The 25,154-nt window shown below is 44.4% G+C and overlaps 1 protein-coding gene and 1 long non-coding RNA gene across 8 annotated transcripts in view; both read left to right on the top strand.

Moving 5' to 3' along the window:
- SLC22A15 (solute carrier family 22 member 15) overlaps positions 1 to 12,381 on the top strand; it is a 44,319-nt gene extending 31,938 nt beyond the window's left edge. For 3 of the 7 annotated variants that reach the window (XM_067546026.1, XM_067546027.1, XM_067546025.1), the window contains exon 12: positions 1,659 to 9,515. In XM_067546026.1, the coding sequence (XP_067402127.1) occupies positions 1,659 to 1,745 (87 nt within the window). In that variant the 3' untranslated portion in view covers positions 1,746 to 9,515. Of the gene's footprint in view, positions 1 to 1,658; positions 9,516 to 10,993; positions 11,089 to 12,153 lie in introns of those variants that run through there. The other 4 variants (XR_010919340.1, XR_010919339.1, XR_010919341.1 and 1 more) reach the window with 4 other exon arrangements.
- A 10,985-nt stretch (positions 12,382 to 23,366) lies between these two features.
- LOC137151864 (uncharacterized) lies at positions 23,367 to 24,920 on the top strand. Its single transcript, XR_010919382.1, has 2 exons — positions 23,367 to 23,675; positions 24,332 to 24,920. It is a non-coding gene; the product is annotated as an uncharacterized lncRNA (long non-coding RNA).
- Positions 24,921 to 25,154: the final 234 nt, after the last annotated feature.

Raw genomic sequence — 25,154 nt, 5'->3', positions numbered from 1 at the left:
TGTGAACTGCATCTACACTAGGAGGTTTTGCTGTTAAAACTATACTGGCAAACCCCTTAAATATCGCCAAGGACTGGACGTAGCCATTTTATATGATCCATAAGAGCTGAAATGTTTGGATAATCTCCCCACTGTGCTAAAGATTTGTGGAGAAAATCTGACCGTGTCCAACATTATTGGTCTGAGTTGCACAAAATAAGATGTGTGTGATTCAATGATGATACACGTGTTAATGTTTCCCCACTTCTCTGGAGCATTTGTTTTGTGGGCTTAGAGGTCTGTAAGTTACATACACTGAGTGTGATAATTCTCCATGCTAAGGAAGAACTATAAATCATTCTGATGTTATAAAATTGTAATGCACTAGTTGGTTGCTTCCACTCCAAAGGGCTGTGTTTCAGGGCTGCTTTGTTTATTGGGTTCTAAAGCACTTTGGAATCTATGAAAGTCAGATATTGCGAGCTGAACAGGATTGGGCTGTGTCAGTACTTGGATGAGACATCCCGGGAAAGTCAAAGGATACTTCAGGAAGTGGTATTTGTGATTTTTTTTTTTGTTACACAATTTATCGCCCACTCCTTTAGTCAGTTGAAAGCACAGTTCCCTACCTTGATGTTAGTGAATGCTTGTTGCTGGAAATGCTGTGTCTGAAAGAATATGTTGTTACTCACATTTTACATTTTGTTTGGATTATTTTCACCCTTGCACCACTCTAAGCTTTTCTTGGGTGGGAGGCAATTTCCCTCGTACATGTAGTAAGTGTAAGTAGCGCAAATTCCGTTGCTCAGAGGATAAGAACGATCTTGTGGCCAAAGTACAGCCCTGGGAATAGGGAGATCTATCTAGCGTCAGCTCTCATTTCACAAATTGTCTCTGCAGTTCACTTCTCCACCCCTACATAGTCACATGACTTGGATCACAACCCACATAACTTTTCAAGTACTGAAAATAGCTTGTAGGTCTGTATATCGCTCACCCTTGTATTGTAGAATGCAAAGGGATAAATAGCCTTTTGTTCTATAGTTCCTCCCCTTTCAAACAGTTTCAGCATCAGCAAACCTCTTTCTCTTTGTGTCAGGGGGAAGTCAGTTTTTTGAAGTTTGGTTTTTTCTAGTAGTTATTAAAGTGAAGCCTGTGTAGGAAGATGCCCATGACACAGGCATGATAAATAAGGATGGAAAGGCATTTGTCCCCAAACTCTGCTTCCTAAGCCTCTGCTTCTAGTACATCACAGAGGGACAGGGACACTTATTGCTTTTCTTAACTCAGAAAGCTTTGTAAAATGTCAGATCAAGCATCCTAGTCAGTTGACTTGTCCTGCATCCTATCTTCTTAGTCTGCCACTAAAGGGAGTACAGGAGTGCATGTTGGATAGAAGCCCATCATTTTCTAAGAGGGTTTGAAGATGTATGAATCCAAAATCCTCAGATTCAAGTGAAAGTTTTCATTTAACCTCTCTGTACTTTAGTTTCCCCTATGTAAAATGGGGGAAGTCCTCCCCACCTCTCAGTAGGGTTATAATGCTTCATATTTGTAAAGCACTTTGAAATGCTCTGAAAGGTGCTGTGAAAGTGTATTTTTAAATTGTTTAAATGTTAACTGTTGAATGTGTTAACCAATGATTTCTCACTTTTTTTTTTCTCCCCTCCCCCTCTTAGTCTGCAGATAAAGATAGCTCTGCAGGGAGTGGAAGTGAAGATGAAGAGTTCTATGATGCAGATGAAGAGACTCAAATGATCAAGTAACAACAAGAGGAAGCTTTCATTTTTATGCCTTTTTATTTACTTGTCCAGCCAGGTCCACCCGTAAAAATAAAACTGGAACCATCTGCTGGTGAATTTATAGCAGGGCAAGTGCCTCTGCCTTCCCAGCTTTGGGAGAGGAATTCGAGTACTGTTCAGACGCATTACAGTAGTTTGACTGGTGACTGCTGCTGATTTTTTTTTCTCACCCTGAAAACTATTCAAATGTTTGTGTCTCAGAATTATGGGTTTGAGACCAAAGATGATGGCAAAGGGGAGGAATTTGAGGTATTTCTGAGACTTGAAGATCTTGAGAACTGATCCAAGTTGTGGACAGACTTCCACTACATGCATTTTTCCTTCAAGATGGGCTAATGTTGATTTTTCAAGCAGCTGAAATCCATAAACTTGAAAGGTTTCCCTAAGTTTTTTTTCCAGTGGATGAAATCTGATGCAAACAAATTCCTGAAATTCTGCATATTAAGATGCCTGCAGCACACTGGGAAGAATAAACTATGGAATCTCTGCCAGTTCTGCATACACTCACTGGAATGGAGTTTCATACCTCAGGGGATGTGGAGCAAGTTGGTAGGGAATACCAAAATCAGATAGAGCTGTACTCAGTGATGATGTTGGGTGGAAAGCTAGAGGGACCATCAGAGGTTCAAGGGACCAGCTAATAGGAGGGCAGATGGGCTTAAAACAGAAATCCCCATTATTGCTAATCTATTCCCCTCCACCCACACCCTCCCCCCCATTCCCCTACCTCTCCCAAAACAAGTGCCCTTTTTTGTCTTTTGTTTTGATTCTTTCTCACACAGGTTCACCAAGACAGTCTGTAAATCTTGAGCTGGCCATGAATTTTTGTTGCATGTTCTGTTTGATTTTGTTCCTCTCATCTTTTCTACACTTTGCTATGTAAACTGAGGGACTTGTCTTTTCATGGCACATAGCGAATGTCTTTTGTGGGGTCATTTTACTTAGCCAGGTTTTGCATTACTATGGGCTGTCCATGATTTTGGCTATGGAGAAAAATGAGATCTGCAGAGGTGTAAAACACTGAAATTGCCTCTGCAGGCTGCTGCTAGTGTCTTGGGGTTTATTGCAAGAGGATGCTAATATTTATTTTAAATTTCTGTGTATAGATAAAGTTCTTTGGAAGTTTCTTGAGCCAGTTGGTTACTTGACCTTGCTATGGGAGAACTGCATTCTTTTGTTTACACTAAACTTTTTAAAAGTACTGTAATAGAAGGTGGTTGAAGTGTTGCCAACTAATATATGAGGCCTTTGGGTACGGATTCAATATTCCTAGTTAGTGTCTTTATCCTAGCAGTGGCCTCCTATCTTACAGTGGACTTCTGTATATTCTTTGCCGTTTATGGGATCAAATTTCATATTAAGTGTAAAGGTAGCTGGTTATTGTACTGGAAAACGATACAGTGATCAAATGATTAGGGAAAAGGGAGTTTACTGAATGTATTCTGGAGTCAGAGCAAAAATCTCAATTCTTTTGGAAGGAAGCAGTATAAAATCTGGTCTGACACTTACAGCAGGTTATCTGAACTTTGTCCAGTCAAGAGCTGCATAGGCAACTTTCTAGGAGCCAAATATCTCTACTGCCTAGGTGGAACGTAGTTCTGCCATCCTCATCTTCAGTGCAGAGGGGAAGCCCACAAAGACTTCATGTTCTATCATGCAGTACTCCATCTTGATAGTGCTATGAGCATGGTGGGGATCAGTAGTGTGTGCAGGCAGCACTTCAGTATGGAGGACGAAGATGACTGCTGGCTGCACTGTAGGGACATATTTGACCAGCAGTCCGTGTGTTGGTCTCTCCTGACTCTAGTGCAGCACTTGTGGATGTGATAGCAAAATTAATAGAACGTTTAAAAACTAATATGGGTGTTTTTTCTGCCTTATTTATACATAGGAAAATAACTGAGTGGAGGTTCATGGAACTATAATTGTTTGTTTTTTATGGGTTTTTTTTCCTAATTTGTCATTTGCATTTTAAACTATTGGGATTATAAGAAACATGAGGAAAAGCTGCTTTTTTTTTTTTCTTTTCTTTTTCTTTTCATTAATTTCTTGATTTGCTTTCTGCTCAAAGGTTCCAAACGTGCAGTAGCTCTTACTGAAGTTAATGCTGCAGTACCTAGGAATTATATTGATGCTGTTACAAACACTATATTTTTTTAGTGGCTCAATCTCCACAATGGAATCAATTGCCTCTTTCTGGCTTTGGGTAGTGGAAATAGTTGACTCCCTTGTGAGACTGATTAGTGCTTTTGGATTTTTGGCTGTTTGGTTTTATCTTCCTTCTAGACTAAAGGTCCCAAACCTACAAAGGGATCCATCCATCTAGCTTTCCATTGTGTTACTCCGTGTGGTTGCAACGGTTCAGGTGGGTGGATTTCTTTTTAGGATCTAGGTCAAAATATGTGACTGTCTCTAATTTACAGTCAAATTTACCTCAGTTTTGTGCAAGCACTCTTATACATATAATTGCAAAACCAAGGATGAAGGAACTTTTATGCAAAAGAAACGAATTGCACTTTTTTTTTTTTTTTTTTTTTTTTTTTTTTTTTTTTTTGACCCATATTCTGAGTCTATCCTATGTTTGCACATTCAGAAGTTGAGGACCTCCTTCTCTGTCTACCACGGAGGCTGTTAATTTGCTATTTATTTATTTTTGGGCCAGTGAATTGCTAGAACAGGATCCTCCTAGGTGGAAACTCAGTGTTCACTGGTTTGGTTTGATTTTTTTGTTTTGGTTTTTTTACAGAAGGGTTCTGACAAATGACTAATTACGTTTCCCATCCATGTGCTCTAGTCTGGATCCTCTGGTGGCTGAGTTTGTGCTGAGGGGTTGAGGGTAGTCCAAACTGACCACCTGCTACAGAACAGTATGATTCCTGTTTTGTATAGCGAAGTCCTAAGTCATGGTCACATCAGATTCTTTACCCCAGTTAACATTTGTTGTGCACATACGATAAACAGCATGCCATGGTAAGTATGGACAGCATACACTGTATCTAAGCAGACCAATATTGCGAAACAAAACTGTTCAGATTGACAGCACGTGCTGTTCTGAACTCCACAACCAGTGCCTGTTTTAGTTAGAGACCCAAGTCACAAAATTTGTATGGCTACATCACTTCTAAGTATAAACTAATGGTTCAGTGCTGGCCTGATTCTAATTCACATATTGTACATCTGCTCAGGAAAGCTGTCAAGGAACATAGGCCATTTCAACAAGAAAAGTATCACTGTTAGTGACACTAAAATAGCATTAGTGATCTGACAGATCTAATCCTTGCAATTCTTGAAGTTTGACAAACCTCCCCATGCTTATCTTATTCCATTGTTGCTAGGTTAACTTTACATAAGTGATCTGCACTATTCAGGGTTCTTGGTCCTGTGTGGGCACAAGAATAAATCCAAGTGGTGGTTGTCAGTCTCTTACCTATATTTCCTTATTTTGTAGAAGTTGTTTTTCAGTCCAGTCACTTTCTGGGACTCTGCTGGAGAGAAATGAAACTTCCTCCTTCTTACCTATTCCCAACTATGTCATCTGGCCGTGGCAGGGGACATGCTCTAACTTCTAGACCACGTTGACTTGGTCAGCATGTTTCTGTGTTGGTTTTGCTTATGGAAGCTATGGTGTTTAGGATCTCCCTTCTCAATTCAGCTTCTTTTAATCATGCTTTTAAACTGTAATCAATCCATGTCAGTACATCAATATTATGGGCCCAATTCTGGCTGGCAGTGCTTATGCCAAAAAAAAGGGGTGGGGGGGGGCGATACAGGAGTGTATGGTGGGAGTTAGCATGATGTGCCCATCTACATGTGGACCAGCTAAGTCTTTATGTACAATTCTTCCTACATTAATTATTTCTAGTGCAGAATTGTGCATGTAACTTTAGAGTCTCATTACTCTACTCTATGAATTCATTGTAGGATATAAAAGATGGAGGAAAGGTTCTTAAATGGAGAAATCTCTACAATTATACAAATCATATGGAAAGGGCTTATTTGATATTGTAGCTCATTCACCTCTAAGGTCTGGTACAGGATTCTTCATTACCATATAGTCGCCAATGCCTAGTCTGGTCTACTGTAACCTTCAAATGACCCATGTGATGGGACTATTTCAGGTTACTAGATGTGTTTAAAAAGTTACCTTGATAGTCAGCCTAAATCTACTTAATTTCATCTCCTCTCTCCTACTGATAGCTTCGTGACTCAATCTAAAATAGCTTTGATTGTAAACCTAATGAAAAGTGTTAAGAAAATATAAACAGGGAATAGTTTTTTGTTTTACTTTGATTCATTTGAAGTGTCCATAGTGCTGAAGCTCTTTAAGTGTCCTCAATCAGTTTGGACTGGTGCTGTGTATAAATAATTCTGTGGAATTTGTCTAAAGTTGCCAGCTTTCTAAACTGGAATTAAGTAATGTCTAAAAGTAGTTCTATATGTTCGTTTGGAATTCTTCCATGTGACCTGATAAAATTAGTATTTACAAGCATCTCTCCATGGATCTTTAGGAAAGGAAAAGGAAGAATTACCTTTGTTCATGTCTTAGCGCTCTTTGCACTTTATGACCATTGTTTCTGAGATCCTTTTCACTGCTTGCAGAGACTGTAATTAGCCAACGAGATTAATAGATATTTAAAACAAAGTATAGAACTTAATTTGAAACAGTTGCTTGTCTCGTATCATATCATACACAAGCCTGCAGAGTCTTATTTTCACTTGTAAATATCAAAGCTCACTCTTCAAGATCAGGATAAACAAGATAAGACCACTTGGTAGAATTTGTAAATTCACTCATCAGGCTTTTAAGAAATGTTAATTGAAGGCCACATGGAGTTTATGGAATGGAAGTAGATGGTGAAACTGGCATGTTTGATTGAGGGCAGTGCTAAATATTGAAATGTCTAGAGTTCAGTTTCCTTTTGGAACTCAATTTAAATTGGCTGGCAGCATGTATGCCAGCAAAAATGCAGACGGCTGAGGGAAAGCACCGTAGGAGTTGGTTGCTTCCTGTATCCAAAAGATTGTAAGGAGATTCTGTATCTTGGGCAGGTAACTGGAATGGGACAGAGCTATGCAGTGGCATAATCCACAGGTTTAAGTGGATACACATAACACAGCTGCCTGGACCAATCACTGTTCCCTTTGTATATCTGTCCCTCAACTACAAAAGGTGCATGGGTCTCTAAAACAAAATATCACTGCTTCCCAGCCAATTTGTTATACTGCTCATATTGTTCATAGTCATTCAGGAGCCAGCCAAAGTATGCCAGTAATAGTGATCAGTAATTCTGATTCCAATATGGGGATAGATTGTATTTACAGAAATACTGCACTGTTCAAATACAGCTATTTAGTATCTCAGAAGCTTTCTAAATTCATGAAGTATTGTGCAGATTTTGGCCTTAAATGGTTTTAATGATCGATAAAAGTTGACAGGCTGCTAAGGATTTAGTTGAGAAGAAGCCAACATCTGTGTATAATCTGAAAAGAGCAGAACTTGATGGAAACATCTGATATTGTCAACACAGATTTAAAAAATGCAATTTACAGTATACCGAAGAATAGAATACTTTAGGGCAATGCTAATAATAAAGAACCTATTTTCTTCACCTAGAATTTCAATTGCGTCTCTAAATGGAATTCAAAGGAAAGATGAATGTAAAACCTTTGTGTTATTGCTGAAGATTGAATACAGTCATTGTGCAGGTATATTTTTTGTTTTCTGAACATTTTCATTGCACTATGTACTTAAATGGTAGCATCTTTTCCTCCCTTGAGTTAGTTACATTGGGGGGGTTTTAAGCTACCTCCTTCCATTAATTTTTATTTGGTACTGAATATTAGGTTAGAGATTTTTAGGAAACGATGGGAAAAATATTTTTTCCATTGTCTTGTTTGTATGCTGCGGTGATCCACTGATTAACCCAAAAGGGGGAAGAACTTGTGGCTTTCACGTTTTTTATAGTGAATGTAAGAACAAGGGTTGTTTTTGGGGGTAGTTTTTAGAAGGGCTGAACATCCATGGCTGTCATTGGCGATTCTCAGCTCTTCTGAAAACCAAGCCCTTACTGTGCTGAAAACCCTCTATTTGAGTAGAAGATTGTACTCTGTCACTGTCTTCTCTCCTTGCTCTTAGCCTTTCGTAAGCAGTTAAGTTCGCATAGGACAAGCAAATATAAATCCTGAACAAACTATCAAATTCTACCCTCAGTTACGTTTACACAACCCCACTGATTTCAATTTAAGGCAGAATTTGGACTTTACCCTGGCAGGGGAGCAACTAGCAGAATGAACTTTATTTTTTCAACATCATGAGATCAAGTTCAATCCCAGTGTAACTCCCATTGACTTTAGTACAGTTGCACCTGCTTACACCAGATGGAATTCGATCCTACATTCAGAAATGCTTGTGAACTGCAGGTTAAGCAAAAAGATGTCTGGTGGTGAGGGGGGTGGGTTTTTGCTTGGAACAATGTACCCAGGCAAAATGTTTTAGATGTTTTGTTTTATACAATGTGTGTGTCTGTTTTTAAATCCTTGATTTGGACTTCTTGAGCACTGCGTGTAGAAGGCCTTGCAGCATAAATATGTGGACTTGGGCCTGGTCTACACTGCCATTTTGACAAGATACGCAAGCTACATTTTGTAGCTTGTGTATCTCCCATCAGTTTACTTACGTTGCTGTACTGTGGTGTCTCCATTGCACTGCGTTGACCGGAGACACCCTCCAGTTGACTCAACCTTACTCCTTTCGGGATTAATGCCCGTTGACCGAGAGCGCTTCCGGGATCAATTGAGCAGGTCTCCACAGCCTGCTCAATCGATCCCGCTGCATCAATCTGTAGACATCTGTAGACATCAACTTCCAAATTCAGTAAGGGTTCCTTCTGCAACCATCCTCTGAGTGCCATTTCTAGTTCACAGCTGTACTATTAAAGCCTGTGGGTTTTTTTAGAACGCTCAGTCCAAGATGTCACCATTTGTTCAAGCCTAAACTAGTTTCCCTGATGTATGTCTTTTGTAGTGGTGGCATTCAATTATACAGTGTGACTAAGTGCTGGGTCCATCTCCTTTTAAGATGTGTTTGCCACAGATGACTATGCTGTTGTAACCAGTATAAAAATATTCAAAATAACTAAGATTCTCCTTTTCTCTCTGGGTTGTTTCTGTATCTGATGCACATTATTTGACCTATAGCTGCTATACTTCACTGGATCTCTGCAAGGTAAATCCAGCAAGTTGGTTCAAGTATGGAACCTTTTATTCTGAGATTTAAAAAAGAAAAACAAAAAGAATCCATTAAAATTTTACACATTTTACATCTACTTCACTTCCAAAATGGGGAAAATGTCTAGGTAATAACATTATTTAGCCAGAAATCAATATGGGATCTGCTTTGCTTTCTGGGAGATGTACTTATTTCTGAGTGACCTTTTGAGCATTTTTAAGATGTTCATATTTAAGATTTCTTAGACATTTGTCTGCCATTGCACAGTAACTTTTAAGTGATTTGTAAAAACTCTGAAATTGCCTCTGACTCATACATTTCATATGAATGTCTTTGTAGCTTGTTCTGTGCCTTTTCTTTACCTAATGCAAGCTCTCTCAATAAACATAAGCTGTTCTGGAACATTGCAAACCTATTTTAATGTACTGATTTTACTTGCCTGACCCTCTTTGTTGTTTTCTGGAGGATGAGAAGTGATCTCTTAATAAACAGATATTTATAACTGACTGCAGGAGGAAATTGACAAGGTGGAAAGCAGGTCATTTTCAGATGGCAATGCTGCAAAACGCCTGGGAAACTGGGACTGTCAGTACTAATCAATATATTCCACCATATCTATCATAAATCATTTCTAACAAAAACAAACTGGAGCCAGTGGAATGTGAGAATCAATTTACAACCAGCCTCAATCGTTGCTTGATGTTGAAAGACTGGAAATGCTCTTGGGGATTTAGCACAGTAAAATGTCAGTGCTGCTGCTGCTAATGTTTATCTTATGGTAGTGTCCACAGACATCGATTAGGAGTGGGATCCTGTTGTGTTGGGTGCTGTACGAACACATGAAAATACAGACCTTACCCTAAAGAGTTCAGTCTAAAATTACACCACTTTATGAAATACACTGACAGCTAATGGCAGTATTTTAACACTTGTTTTCATTAACTAAGAAGAAAGTAATGAATAGCTGAAGTGCACATCCTTCATCATGTCAAGAGTCTTTTTATATTCCTGAACAAATATGGCTTAGGGAAACTGGGGATAGTGGTCTTCTCTAAGTATTGGGCAACAGGTTTTTCCCTGTGATATATCCATCACTGCATAGAAATTGAAGGATTTTTTTTAAATGGCAGGTTCTTTGGGCATGTCTGTAAATAAGGCATCTTTGACTTAATTTTTTAACTTCCCCTTCAATAGCTCCTTTTGTGCAAGGATAAATCACTTCAGAGATCTATATTTTTGATTTATACAAACTAAATAGAAAAGAGCATGTTTCCAGTACTAAGTTATGTACACCACTGTCTGAGAGGTATGTTGCCATTTTCCCTTCTGCAAAGTGAGGCTAAGTGAAACTGACTATTAGCAAGACTCCTGGCTTATATTCCCTCCTCTGACATTGGGCACTGACCTAGATGGGAAGAAGTCAGTCTGCTCTCACATCACTTCATTGTTTAAAATAGTCCTCGATCTTTGGGTTCACCTCCTTTATATTCTTGCAGCATAAAGGAAATATCTCCAACTTAAAACAAAGTACTTCTAAAGCCGAGACTTTTTCCTCGGCAGTCATCTACAAGTGAATTGTTACAAATAGTTGAAGTGTCCATAACAACCAAATGACCAATTATTTCCTTTGTTTAGAATTACTAAACAAAACTTTGTTTCCTATTCCTGTGGACATTACATTTGTCTCCTCTATCTATAATGGTTTAACACTTTCTCCCTTTATTTTAATTTTCAGTATAGCGTTGGTGAAAGGTGTAGACCTAATAGCCCTGCTACTGAAGGTCTCTGGCTACAGAATCTGTACAATGCAGCTAACACCAGTAAAAACTTCCATATCCCTTACCACTAATTGCCTTAGTTATGCCCTGGAGGGAACAGCTGAGTTGAGAGAGTAGGGGCTTGTCTATACTTAACACTGTGCTGCTGTAGTACTTCCGTGCAGATGCTACATATGCTGACAGGTGGGGTTTTCCTGTCGCTGTAGGTAACCCATCTCCCTGAGAGGCAGTAGCTACATCGATGAAAGAATTCTTTGGTCGACCTAGCGCTGTCTACACAGGGATTTAAGTTGGCTCAGAGGTGAGGAGTTGGTAGTTGAACTGACCTTATTTTCTAAGGTAGACCAGGTCTAGGTCTGTCCTTGGGCAAATTCCCATGGTCAACAAGTTAGTCATCTGTAGCCAACCATTGGTTTATCTGCACTCATACAAACCCCTAGTGATAAAGCCGTGACTTTCACTGATGCATTCTTTTCTTACCTGGAACTGAGTAAGACCATGTCTACACCACCACTTATGTCACTCAGGGATATGAAAGAAACACACCTCTGAGTGATACAGGTTTCACAGGCATAAGTGCTCATGTGCACAGCGCTGTGTCAATGGGAGTGCTTCTCCCGTGGACATAGCTACCGCTGCTCGTTGAGGTTTTTTATATCTATTCCATCAGCATAGAGCAGCTACATGAGCAATGTTGCAGCAGCCAGGCTGCATCCGTACAGCTGTGCCACTGTAAGTTCACTAGTGTAGACATGGTCTAAAATGCCCTGCCGTGAACTGCGGCTTTAACACGAATGTCTGTAACTAGGACACATCCCTGCTGTGGTTGAGGGCTATTTAGTTACTGGCTCTCACACCTTTCAATCAGCCAGGCCCAAATGAGAAATGCAATTTTTAAAAGACCCGAAATGAGGGAGACAAACTCTTCATGTGGGAATTTGAAAGTATTGTGGTATTTGTTCCTTAGTGTGAATAACTGTCTACAAGACGTAAGCTGCTTTGTTCTCCATTTCTGATGTAAGTTATCAGTAATACAGGTAAGGATATCACCCTTGTGTGCGCAAGCTATGAGATGTTAGGACTAACATCAGTGTCATTGCTTGAAATCGGGGACACTGTGAGATGTATGCTTGCCCTCTGGGAAGGCTGCCAGCAATGGTGCTAATTGTGGTGACAGTAACACATTTCTCCATGGACAACTAAACAGCCATCAAACAGTAACAACTTTTAGTGATGTCTAACCTGGACTAGATTTAATCTGGTGTGGTAAAGGTGAAAAATCTCTCCCACTGCAGCCTCCTGGATTGATTTTTTTGTTTTTAAAAAAAGCAGATTTCTGAAGTAGACTCAACTCTGTCTTTTCCAGAATTATCCATTCACATCTTCCTTGGTGGTTGGAGATGAGACAAACGGGTGGCCAAATTACCTTTGAATTTCTGAAGGAAACAACCACAGTCTTGACCTGCTGCTGCGAAGAGCATCTTCACTGAGTGATAACTCCTCAACCCTTTTAGGGGAAAAACACAGCCTTGTGCAGAAATGACAGCGGTTCTCTCGTAGATCATGTGCCTAATTCCTCAAATTAAAAAAGCAAATCGCCTGTGTTGTCTGTCTAACCATATTTCTCTGCCAGGTGACAGTTGCAGTTGATGAGCCTTGTCCTCACCCTGAAGAGGAGAGGATAGATGTAAGGAGGTCTTGGGCTTCACTTTGGGCACCCCTCTCCCACTCTGTCCTAGTGTAGTGACATTGTAAGGGTCTTGTGATTATGTTGTGGGAGGGTCTCTTTGTGCAATTTCCTCCAGGCAGTTTCCTCTCTCCCTGATACACAGTGCTGCTCTCTCCTTGCACACCAAGTTCCTTCGCCAGCTGCTTGTACCCCTCACCCATTCCGTTACCCACTTACTCATGACAGTTGAGAACCCTCCAGCTACTCCAGCATCTTGCTCCTCACCTGGTAATCTCAACCTTCAAGATGTATCTACTTAGCACCTCCCTTGTCCTCTAGTACCCCTTGACGCTCACCCACCTACCCCAGCCCTCGCTTTCAACGTTGAGCAGCGCCGTGACTTACCCCTGCCACATCTGGGGGTAGGGTGTATTGACTACACATTGAAGTCTCTGGTTATGCAGACTTACTCATGACATAATTTACGTGAAATGTTAGCTACGGGGCTCCATGACACTTGGCAGATATGAACAGACATATCTATACAGTGTCTAGTGAGGTTGCAAGCTATTCAGGGAAGAAGCCTTATCTGTAAATTGCCTATGCACTAGATGAATAATTATCCACTATATAAAAAGCCTAACTTAGTTGCAGAAAACCCAATGCATATGAACCTAGACAAATATCTCTTTGGGCTTGCCTCCCAAGCCCTATGATCCAATTACTCTGTGCAGCTGAATATTAACTAGCGCATATCAAGCTCCAGTTAACATCTGCCACACATCTCTGCTCTTGCTATTATTCCCTTGGGGGAATAGCCCTTGACATTTCATACAGAAGGAAATCATGACAAAATCCTGCTCAAAGCAGTGGCACGTGTGGTTTCCCATTAAGCTGAAATCTGTGGGGTGCAAACATGCTGCCTCACAACCAGTTAGAGACCATGCATTGGGCTTCTTGCCAGCATCTGCTTAATCCTCTTGCTTATCCTTGAATCTTTGCAATAGCCAGGAGGAGAGATGAGCTGCCAGTGGTAATTCCTTGGTGATTAAGAGCAGAACACTCCATTTAACGCTGTTCTGCTGAGGCTTGGTGCATTCTGTTGCAGTCATTTAAGAGATCACCTAGTTTGTCTTAAACACCAAGTGTTCAGCATAACAGAAACATGTTCATATCCAGCAGATTGGCTCTAAAACTAGTGCATCCCGGGCTACCTCAGATCGTGTTTCAGTAAGATCCAATGCCATGACGTTTGGTTCGGACAACATTTAGGTAGGATGCTGAGTATTGCCAGCTGCAGGTGTTCAAAAATCATGAGACGTGTTAAAAATAAAGGGAGAGAGCTAATTTGCTTTCTGGTGTTTTGAGCTTTCGGGACGCCTGTTTACAAGCTTGTCTCTGCAGCTGTGGGTCTGTCTACACAGCAATGTAAGCCTAGGAATCAAGTCAGTGGACCTGCGTCAGGGAACCTGGGCTTGAGCGTCTACATTGCATTTTAACCCTAGGTTAAGAATTTTCTGACCCAGGCTTGTACCTAGGGCTCTGGAGTCCATACTGGAGTGCACAATCCTGAGTCAAAGTAAGCCTATCCCAGCGTGGCTGGGGCCCTCTCCGCCACCCCACGTTGACACTCTAGTCTAGGAACGTCTTGCACTGTGGGAAAACTCTACTGCCCATCCTGGTTCCTAACTATGATGGTGCTATTGATAGGACTCAGGTGTCCATAAGAAGCACCCGAGTACATAAACAGCATAATTCGCCCTCGGGTGGCTGTCTCAATACAATGACTGCAGTTTGAGAAGGCTTGATACCGAACAACCATCTAATCTGAGACCTGGGCTCTCCACCTCTAGGCTGAGTCACACTGGCAAGAAAATGCCCCTGTGCACATGTGCTGAGGATAATTAGGACATCCGTCTCCAGGGCTGTCAAACTATTACAGTGAAACTTTGCCATTCTTAATTTTTTAAATGGGACGTTCAATGAAGGTGTTTTTGTTTGGTTGGTTTTTTATTTCTTTTTGTCGGTTTGTTTCGACGTTCAACATAAAATGAAGGTATCCGAGAAAACACACGCACACACTGGCCTGGCTGCTGCCAGTAACAAGCAGAGTGCCCCAGGGGTTGGTCCTGGGGCCGGTTTTGTTTGACATCTTCATTAATGATCCAGAGAATGGTGTGAATGACACCCTCAGCAAGTTTGCAGATGACACTAAGCTAGGAGGAGTGGTAGATACGCTGGATAGGATACAGAGTGACCTAGACAACTTGGAGGATGGGGCCAAAAGAAATCTGATGAGGTTCAACAAGGACAAGTGCAGAGTCCTGCACTTAGACCGGAAGAATCCCATGCACAGCTACAGATGGGAGACCAACTGGCTAGGCAGCAGTTTGGCAAAAAAGGACCTAGGAATTACAGTGGACAAGAAGCTGGATATGAGTCAGCAGTGTGCCCTTATTACCAAGAAGGCTAACGACATATTGGGCTGCATTAGTAGAAGTATTGCCACATGTGGAGTAGTGTTTCAGTTTTGGGACCCCCACTACAGGAAGGATGTGGACAAATTGGAAAGAGTCCAGCAGATGGCAATAAAAATGATTAGGGGGCTGGAGCACATGACTTATGAGGAAAGGCTGCGGGAACTAGGCTTGTTTAGTCTGCAGAAGAGAAGAATGAGGGGGGATTTGATAGCAGCCTTTAACTACCTGAAAGGGGGTTCCAGGAAGGATGGAGTTAGGCTGTTCTCAGTGATAGTAGATGACAGAACAAGGAGCAATGGTCTCACGTTGCAGTGGGGGAGGTCTAGGTTGGACATTAGGAAAAGTTTTTCCCTAGGAGGGTGGTGAAGCACTGGAATGGGTTACCTGGGGAGGTGGTGGAATCTCCATCCTCAGAGGTTTTTAAGGCACAGCTTGACAAAGCCCTGGCTGGGATGATTTAGTGGGGGTTGGTCCTGCTTCGAGCAGGGGGTTGGACTAGATGATCTCCTGAGCTCCCTTCCAACCCTAATCTATGAGTCTATCAACCGGCAGTGTTCATCCCCAGGGCTTGGGGTGCAGAGTGCTCCAGCACCCACCAGGCTCACTCCCACTCACTGCCTTCCCAGTGCATGGTGCCCAGGTGCCTCTGCACCCTTAGCCCCAAGAAGGATGGGGGTAGGGAGGGTGGAGAACAAGGGCCATAGAGTGCAATGTGACCAAGCAGCTGTCCAGGGATGGGAGGCGGCAGAGCTCCCGGCTCAGCACAGCTGGGGGAGGGATGATCTGCAAAATCTAGCAGCTCCCTGCTCCGGGCAAGCTCCACACATAGAATTACCATACAGCCAGGTTTTCCTGGACCTCTTTTTTTTGGTCCTCTGATCTCCTTTTGGGTAGATTTTTGAAATATGAACAACTGTCCGTGATTTTTCCCTTGCTCATCCTTTTTCCACCATCAGTTCTGGTAGAACTGCAATTCCTGGCATGCCCTGATAGCGGTGTGCGTGTTGACTGGTTTGCCACCCTTCCTTCTGCTCTGCTGCTGGCGGTGGCACTGCCTTCAGCGCTAGGCAGCCGGAACGTGTCTGCTACTGGCCAACCATCCAGCTCTGAAGGCAGCGCCGTCGCTGGCAGCAGTGCAGAAGGAAGGGTGGCGTGGTATTGACTGGGTAGCTGAAAGGGCTCCTACAACTTTCAGGCATGCATCTTGCAAAGACATTCATGGCTACTTGGTGAACAATCAAGCACAGCTGAGAAAGAGACGTTCTTCAGACAAATATGCATGGGCACAACAGGAAGAATTGCACTAGGAAAGGACTGGCTACATGTCAAAAGGTACATTTAAGTTTGACCTTACATTTAATTTTCAGGCTTGTTTATACACGTTTAGCTATTCAAAGTAAAAAGAAACTATACAGTAAAAACAGTACCCCCAGCATCCCCTTCTAACTCCCTCTTTCCCCAGCAATATCCTCTATTGGGGAACTCGAAATATGGTCACCCTATCCACACAGCAGTGAGGAGAAGCTGGAGCCAGAGCAAGCACTGCTGTGAGAGGGGCAGGAACAGGGAGCGTGTTTGGCCAGGTACCAGGGTTTTCCGGCCACTGCCCTGGCTGTCTGTAGCACTGGTCCTCTGCCACTGGGAACTCTGGGACATACTCAGAGGACTTCTGGGACCTGAGTCAAGCTGGGGCCCCATGCACACAGGAAAGCAATAGGGCTTGGACCCTCCAGCCCTGCCGGGTCCTGGGACCCTGGGTTTAAGCCCTAGGTTAGCCCAATTGGTGTGTGGACACAAGGGGGTTAGGCTTGAGCCTGGGCTTTCATAGCCATACCCTCTGAGGACTAAAAACTCTTATAACAAAGGACACTAAGAGTCTCATGGAGTCACTTGATTTCAATGCCTGGGGCTTTAAGACAAACACCAGATATCAGGAGCCCTGGCAACATTTTGTCACCACCAAGCAAAAGCCAACCTGCTGTAGGAAGAGGTCTTGGCGACCGGGATAGGAGGTTGCCTTCCCTCTGCAGGGGTACTTGGCCTTTTGGGAAGCAATACTGAGCACTACCCACATGTGTTTCTAGTGTGAAAAGTAACTTTATAGAAACAGCCTTGTGGGATTGCCGGCTTGGCGCTGGTGCTGTGCTTTTACCCACGGCGAGTCTAGCCACATGCTCTGGGCTGGCCCAGTGCAGCTGAAGCAACTTGGGCTGGAGCTGGTGCCAGCCTCGTCATCCCCAAAGGTTCAAAAAACTAGAAGATTGACCCTTTCCCCCCCAAATCATAACATTTTGAAAGTTTAAATAGTGTTTTTGGTCTGTCTTTGACAGTTTGACCCCCCCCTGCCCATCTTCAAGAAAAGGACTGAGACCCATCCAGGCACTGGATGTAGACCAGAGAGACTGTACAAGCCTGCAAACTCCACAGTTCTACTGGAAACCTGATATATATTTGTCTTTCAAATCATTTGTAGGTAGGTATCTGATTGCTTTAATCATTTAACGCCTCTCACCTTGTTCATTTCTTTCCTTTTATAACAAACCGTTATTGTTTGTTACTAAAGGACTGACTGGCAGCGTGGTATTTTGGGTAAGATCCAAACATATTGATCTGGTAACTGACCCTTTGAGGAGAACGTTTTGGTAAAGGGAATAGAGTTTTAAATAACTTCTTTCTTTACTGGACTTAGTGGCTGATTGGGAGCCTGAGACTGAAATGCAATAAAGGGGGCTGTGTGTTTCTTGATTTTTAGCTTCTTGATAACCAGTGTGATCATAAGCACTGTTTGTGACTGGTTGGTAAATTTACTGGAGTGTCAGCCACCAGTGCTGGGAGAATCTGCTCTCCTTTTGCAGCCTGCCCTGACCTTGGCATTTTCAGGTGGCTACTCCAGACAGGGGTGGGTCACGCTAAACACTGTTGCCAGCTCTCCCAGTTGTACAGAGTGAGGTGATGACACACCTAGCCCCTATGTCAATTGTGTCCCTCCAGTTCCACATCTGCCTGTCCCTCCAGCCCTCAAACCTATGCTTTCTGAAGCTCTGGTGGTAATTCACCCCTTCTTCTAGGCCCTGGGGGCGGGGGGCAGCTGTAGTGGATTCTCTTCCCTTCCCAAGCCTGGTGTTTGGGAGGAAGCAGGGCTAGAGCACTGACCGGCTGTGGGAGATCCAAGTTCAGTTCCTGGTTCTGCCACAGACTTCCTGTGCGTGAGCTCTGAGCGGGTCACTTAATCTCTTTGTGCTTCAGTTTCCCGTCTGTGACATAGAGATAATGGCTCTGCCTAGCTCGGGGAGTTGAGGATGAATACATCACACACACACACTGCCCCGATACTAGGCTGATGGTAGTCATGTAAGTACCGGGGCAGGAGCAGAAGAGCCAGTTGTTCACGGGAGGTGGCAGCAGAGATGCTCTGAGCTGCTGGGCTTTTTCTGCTCTCCCCTCCCCTCCTGTGAGAATGGTCCCACTGCTCCCTCCCTGCCACTCTCCTCTGAGCCTAGGGGCGCCAGTTTGGGCTGGACGTATTCCTGGAGGTTGCATCACACGACATAATCTTTAACTCCTGGAGGGGTGGCAACCCTATCCCGGCCCCTGTGGGGAGGGGGAGAGCGCAGTGTGCTTCCTGCAGCCGCTCTGATTGGCTGCTCTTCCCCAGGAGGCGGGGCAGCGAGGCAGGCAGCCAATTGGAGAGGGGATTCCTTCCCCCAGGCATGGTTGAAATTTGCATCGGGGCTGCTCTGAGGGGGGGGAGGGCTGGCGAAGGATGACATCATCTGATGACATCATCATGCGGCGCCCGATCTCCTCCGCAGGAGGTGCTGGCTGAACCAGGCCCCCAGAGGCCTGTGGGCTCCCTGGTAAGGGGGAGGGGCAGGAGGAGGTTGGGGACAGGAAGTGGATGGGGGGGCTGAGGGCGGCAGCGAAGGGTGGAATTAAAATCAGGGCGGGAGGGGATGGGGTTACGGGTGGGGGCGGCGCAGGGGCGAGTCCCAGCCCCAGGCTGTCAGGGGGCGAGTCGGAAAGAAGTGGCACAAGAGGGGAAGATCGTCCCCCCTGGTTGGGGCAGAGGGGGCTGTGCTGGATTGTCAGGGCAGGGCTGTCGCCGGGTGCGCGGGGGCCCACGGGGATTGACTTGGAGAAGAACTGGTGTTACTCTGCCAAATGCCACCCACCAACCGTGGGCAGTCAGGCCTAGGGGTTGGAACGGTACTCGGGAACTGCAGAGAAGGAGCAGCGCTGGAGCCCGGCGTAAGCAGGGAATCAGGGCTGAAGCAAGGCAAGTACGGGGCTGATCACAGCTGCCTAAGAATCAAGCAACCCCTGACCTGACGCTGAGCTTAAATGCAAGCCTGCTGCCTTCCTTCAGCCTGTCAGGCGGTCCTGCCACAACCCGTCTGAGCTCATTCATTAGCCTCCAGGTTGGAGCTCACTCCTGACACAACCCACTTGAGAAGCTACGTGCAGTATCGTGAGCAGATCATCCCTTCTTTCTCGCACACTCTGCAAAGCATGCAGGAACATCAGCTGGCCATTGTCCCGCTCCTTTTGTGTGTGATTAGATCGTCAGTGACGTAAGTTAGCAATGTTACCATTTATGATTGTGATCAGTAAGCTTCAGAGTTAACGAGCTGTAAGTGGCAGCTCGAAGCTCTCAGAATTATTGTTTTAGGCTGTCTGCACACTCAAGCAGCAAACTCTGTTGGGACACAACTGAAGGGGTTAGCCTGCAATAAAGAACCAGCTCACTGAGATGCCATTAGCCAGCCTGATTCAACCACTCATGGGGCTAGAGCAGGGCTGCAGGGTCCTGAGTATTTCTTCTTGTCTTGGCCCTTGTAAATCCTGGCAGCAACACCAAATGAGAGCTGCACCGTCAGTGGAGAAGCAAGGGGCAATCGCTGTGTGGAAGGTGGCCATGACAGAGTGCTATGATCAGTTGGGAATCAATTTGGAGTTGGGAAATGCACTGTGAGGGTTGCTGTGATGCAAGTGTGCGGGGCCATTAATCGCATCCTCTACAACGGGCTGGGCAATGTGCAGGACATAATGGATGGTTTTGCAGCATTGGGGTTCCCAAACTGTGGTGGGGCAATACCACATATGTCCCTATTTTGGCACTAACCCACCTTGCCACAGAGTACATCTAACAGAAAGAGCTATTTTTCTATGATATTGCACGCACTGGTGGATCACTGGAATGTTTTACTGACACCAACTTGGGATGGTGCATGATGCATGCATCTTTAAGTACACAGCCCTCTGAGGCCTGTTCAGAAAGCTGCAAGCAGGGACTTTCTTTCCAGACCAGAGGATTACCATGAGAGTTGTTAAAATGCCAGTAGTGATCCTGGGAAACCCAGCCTACCCCTTACTCTCATGGCTCGTGAAGCCGTACACCAGTCACCTAGACAGCAAGGAGCTCTTCAACTACAGGCTCAGCAGGTTCAGAATGACAGTTCAATATGCTTTTGGCTGCTTGACAGGCCGCGGGCACTGTGTACTCCCGAGAGGTGCAATAGTGAGTGTACTCACAAGATCGATGGAAACTTGGTATACTGAACTCCCTCCCTTTGATCCAGACAGGTTACAAGCACTACATTCTCACTTCTGGGGATTCATAGAGCACAGTGTCAGTCCCAGCTGAGCAAACAGGAAATGGAATTTCAAAAATTTGTGGGGATTTAGAGGGGAGGGGCACGTACATGGCCGCCAGCATCAGAGTTCAAAATGGTGACCAGAGCGGTCAGGGTGAAGCATTGTAGGACACCTCCTAGAGGCTACTGAAGTTGACGTAAATAATACAGCGTCTACACTGACACTGAATCGACCTAAGTATATCAACTAAGTGCTATGCCTCTTGCGGAGGTGGACTTACTAAGTTGGAGTAGTGGGTGAGTTACATCGGCAGGAGTGATATTTTAGTGTAAAGGCTTACAGAGTTAGGTCGATGTAAGCCCGTTTATGTTGGCCTAACTCTGTAGCGTAGACCAAGCCTATGTCCACATGGGTTTTGGGAGGGGGAGGGGGGGCTTCTTCGAAAGCATCATACATAGGCCAAGCTTCCCTTTTGGTAACCCATACCAATATGTAACTATCTTTAGCGTTAGAAAGTTTTTCCTAATATGCAACCTAAATACCCCTTACTGCTGATTAAGCCAATTACTTCTCAACCTACCCTGGGTAGACATGGAAACATAGGATTAAAAAGGACCACAAGGCTCATCTAGTCTAACTCCCTGCCAAGATGCAGGATTTCTTGTAGCTTGCCATCCAAGACAGATGTCTATCCAGCCTCCTTTTGAAAACTGCCAATGAAGGAGCTGCCACAGCCTCCCGAGGCAGTCTGTTCCATTGTCCTATTGTTCTTACAGTTCGAAGCTTTTCCTGAGATTGAATCTAAACCTGTTGGCTGTAGTTTGAACCCATTGCCTCTTCTCCTGCCCTCTGTGTCAAAAGAGAATGACTTTTCTCCATCTTTTTATGGCAGCCTTTCAAGTATTTGAGGGCCCACCATCAGATCCCCTTTTCATCTCCTCTTTTCCAAACTAAACATACCCAGTTCCTTCAGCCTCTGCTCATATGATTTGCATTCCATCCCTCTGATCATTTTTGTCGCTTGCTTCTGGATCCTTTCCAGTTTCTCTACATCATTTCTATACATTGGTGACCAAAACTAAACACAGTACTCCAGCTGAGGCCTAACAAGGGCCGAGTAGAGTGGTATTATCACTTTCCGTGACTTGCATGCCATGCCTCTGTTAATGCAACCTAAAATTGTATTTGCTTTTTTTGCAACAGCATCACATTGCTGACTGATGTTGAGGTTGTGATTCACCACAACTCCCAGATCCTCTTAGTAATGCTGCTGCCAAGCCAATTTTCCCCCATTCTGTATTTGTCCATTTGGTTTTTCTTCCCTAAGCACAACACCTTACATTTGTCTTTGTTGAATTTCATTTTATTGTCTATAGCCCAGTTCTCCAGTTTATCAAGATCCCTCTGAATTTTAGCTTGATCCTTCAAAGTGCTGGCATTGCTGCCCCCCACCCCAGCTTTGTGACATCTTCAAACTTGATCAGTATGCTCTCTATTCCTACATCCAGGTCATTAATAAAGATGTTAAACAACAGCGGACCCAGAACAGATCCCTGTGAAACCCAGCTTGAGACCTCCCTCCAATCCGACATTGTTCTATGAATAGTTACTCATGGAGAACAATTGATCACCATCTCTTTATAACAATTTTTTATGTACGTGGAGACAGTTATCATGTCACTCCCTCAGCCTTCTCTTCTCTAGACTAAATGTGACCAACTCTTTCAACCTTTCCTCATAGGTCATGGTTTAGAAATCTCATTTAATTTTTGTTGCTATCCTGTGGACTCTCCTCAATTTGTTCACATCTTTTTAATCTTGTGTGTGTGAATTTAGTTCAGGTTTGACCTTCAGTCCACACAGCACAAGAAATAGCATCAGGAGCTTCTTTCACATTCCACCCTGCCTTGAGGGACCGCTCATTCATTAGTGGAATTGCTGCATGGTGTTGATGGCCGATTCAGTTCTTGCTCTCTCACTAAAACTACTCTTTAGGGCCTAGCAGTGGTATTTGTCGTGGTGTGGCACTAACCACGGGGATGCAGGCTGTCAAACTCATTTTACATGGATTGTGAAGCAGGCATCAGCTGGTACCGACTTGTCAGTGCCACGCAGTGCTGGATTTGAACTGGTAACCTAGCAGCCAAAGGCTACACCTCCTATTAACACTCTCCCGGGCCATCCCGGAAGCTGCCTGAGCTTAGACAATCAACAAAACTAGGTTTGGAGCACGGAAAGACTCCCTTGTAGAACAGCAATTGCAAAAGTCAGCTCATTTCATCTGAGAGTTTAGCAGAGGTGTGATTGAGGTATTTAACGTGACAAAGGGCACAAGGGCCAACGCTCTGTATCTCCTGTATACGCTGCTCCACAAAGCAAGAACAAGAGACCACTCCATGAAAATCAGTGCTAGGTAACTTGTGGACAAAGAAAAGGAAATGCTGGTTTACACAGGCCAAAGTTTTCAAAAACATGTCCTTCAAGTTAGGCTCTAATAGCCAGATTTGCAAAGGCAGGTGAAGGTCAGTTAGGTGCCTAACTTTCATTTGTGCCTTTGAAATCTCTCTCTCTGCACCCCCTCCCCAATCTGCAGCTAGGGGCCAAAATCAATGGCCTGATTTTCGAAAGTGCTGAAAATCCAATAGTTCCCTCAGATGGGGGGGACCGTGTAACCCCACACAGCTGGCCTGAGAGGCCAATTAACACACCTGCTTGCACCTGGAGGGTAGGCCAGGCCCAATTAAAGATGAAGCCCAGCTGGAGAAGGAGCTGGGTGGTGTTATAAAGCGAGGACTCCTAGAGTAGAGGGAGTGTTTAAGGATCACTGGGCCCAGAGTCAGGGCTAGAGGCCGGATTGAAGGTCTTGGAATTATTTATTGGACTTGGGACTTTGTCACCCTGGAGGGGGTGGGACTAAAACATGACATAGCTGGAGGACCAAGTCATGAAAAGGGGCAGACCGTCCCAGGACTAGACTGACTGTCGGCAGGGGGCCATTACTCCAGTGAGAGGAACTTGGTTGCTCACTCCCAGCCATCCTTAACTGAACTGTTTCAAAACAAAGCTCCAGCTCTCTGCCTGTCTTGCTCTCCTAGAGAATATTGGTATGAAATTAAGAAAGGGAAAATTTAGGCTGAACCTCAGGTACAACATGAGATCTTTTAAATTGTGGCATCCCAAAGGGAGTGGTGGAAGCTTTGTTGCGGGGGGAATTTAAAATGGGCACAGCCCCCGAGAATATTTGTAGGGCATGATCTTGCAGTGTCCAAGGTGAAGTGGCTTCGAAGTGAGATAAAAGGTCTCTTCCAACTGAAACATCTCAAATTTGTATATGTCTGGTTCCAGTTTGAGGCCTGGTACTGTGGGAACTCCCTCAGTTAAACTTAGTTTTCCCCATTATTTAAATAAAGGGGGGGCGTGGGGTGGAGCAGGGGTGGAGTGTGGGCGGGGCCTGGGGCAGAAGAGGCGGGACAGGGAGCTAGCCTTCTGTAGGGGCAGCTTCACCAGTTGCCCATGCCTCCCCACTTCTCTCTGATGTCCTGTGCCAGAGAGTTGCTCATAAGCTCAGGGGAAGCACTTTTGCGGGAGTTTGTTCTTACAATTTTGGCAGCACATCACTGTTACTTAGCCTGCTACTTCCATCAGTCCAGGTGCCTTTGTAGTTTGGTTCTCTTTTCCTCTCTCCTCACCCCCGGCCTGTTTGCTCCCTCTCCAATTTCATTTTCATTTACAAACGTGATCAGGGTTGAAGCAGCCCCAGAGAGGCCAGATGGGCGCTAAGGTGTGCTTTTTTATTTTAGCTGGTCGAAAAAGCCACTGGAAATCCTGAGTCTTGAACTTGGCTAACTCTGAGAGCAAGGTTCGCTGCTTGAAGACAGATGGAGGCTTCACCACTGTGACAAGCTGCTGTATAGCCCACCCAAAAGTGCTCATTGGTGGTCCCTGGACTATGTAGTCTCTTCCATTGATCTGTCCTCTTCCCACTCTCTGTATATACAAAGCTCTCTCTCTCCCCTGCTTTCTTTCCTTTCTCTATTCCACTTTCTAGTCTCCTCTCTGTTTAGACAGTTTTCTCTCCCCTCCCACCATGCCCTTTTTATTCTCTCCTCCTTTACAGTTCTCTTCCTGGCTCTCCCTCTCTCTCGTATTTTACAATCACAAGTTGGTGTGTTGCCTCAAACATGTTGTTCCTGACCTGAGCCCACATGCAGTAAGCAGAGCTAGGCACCTGCTGTCCATGCTGATTTGCTGCTTCTGGTCAAACCTGACACGTTCCCGTTCCAGAAGGGAGCTGCCAACACTCCTGTGCTTACTTTATTTTTACTGCCCGTGTCAGATGCTCGCCCTTTATTGTGCAGAGTATTTCCTAGCTGTACTACAGCAACACTATGATCGCAAAATAGGCGTGTCACAATCCACTGGAATCCCCCATGGAACAGTACACCGCAGTCTGCCATTGGCTGCTGGCTTCAGCTCTTGCACTGCCCTCTCCCCCCCTAATCTTTTCGTTCCCCATTGGAATGAACTAAAGTTGAGCAAATAAGCAGCAAAGCCTACTGGTTAGAGCAGAGGTCTGGGAGTTGAGAATTCCTGCAATCCAATCCTTGATCAGGCAATGTGCTT

The sequence above is a fragment of the Emydura macquarii genome, unplaced genomic scaffold, assembly GCF_026122565.2.
Source record: "Emydura macquarii macquarii isolate MOO-44397 ecotype Brisbane River unplaced genomic scaffold, CSIRO-AGI_Emac_v2 contig_1119, whole genome shotgun sequence".
In the NCBI taxonomy this organism is placed as follows: domain Eukaryota; kingdom Metazoa; phylum Chordata; order Testudines; family Chelidae; genus Emydura; species Emydura macquarii.
This window is presented reverse-complemented; position numbering and strand designations above follow the sequence as displayed.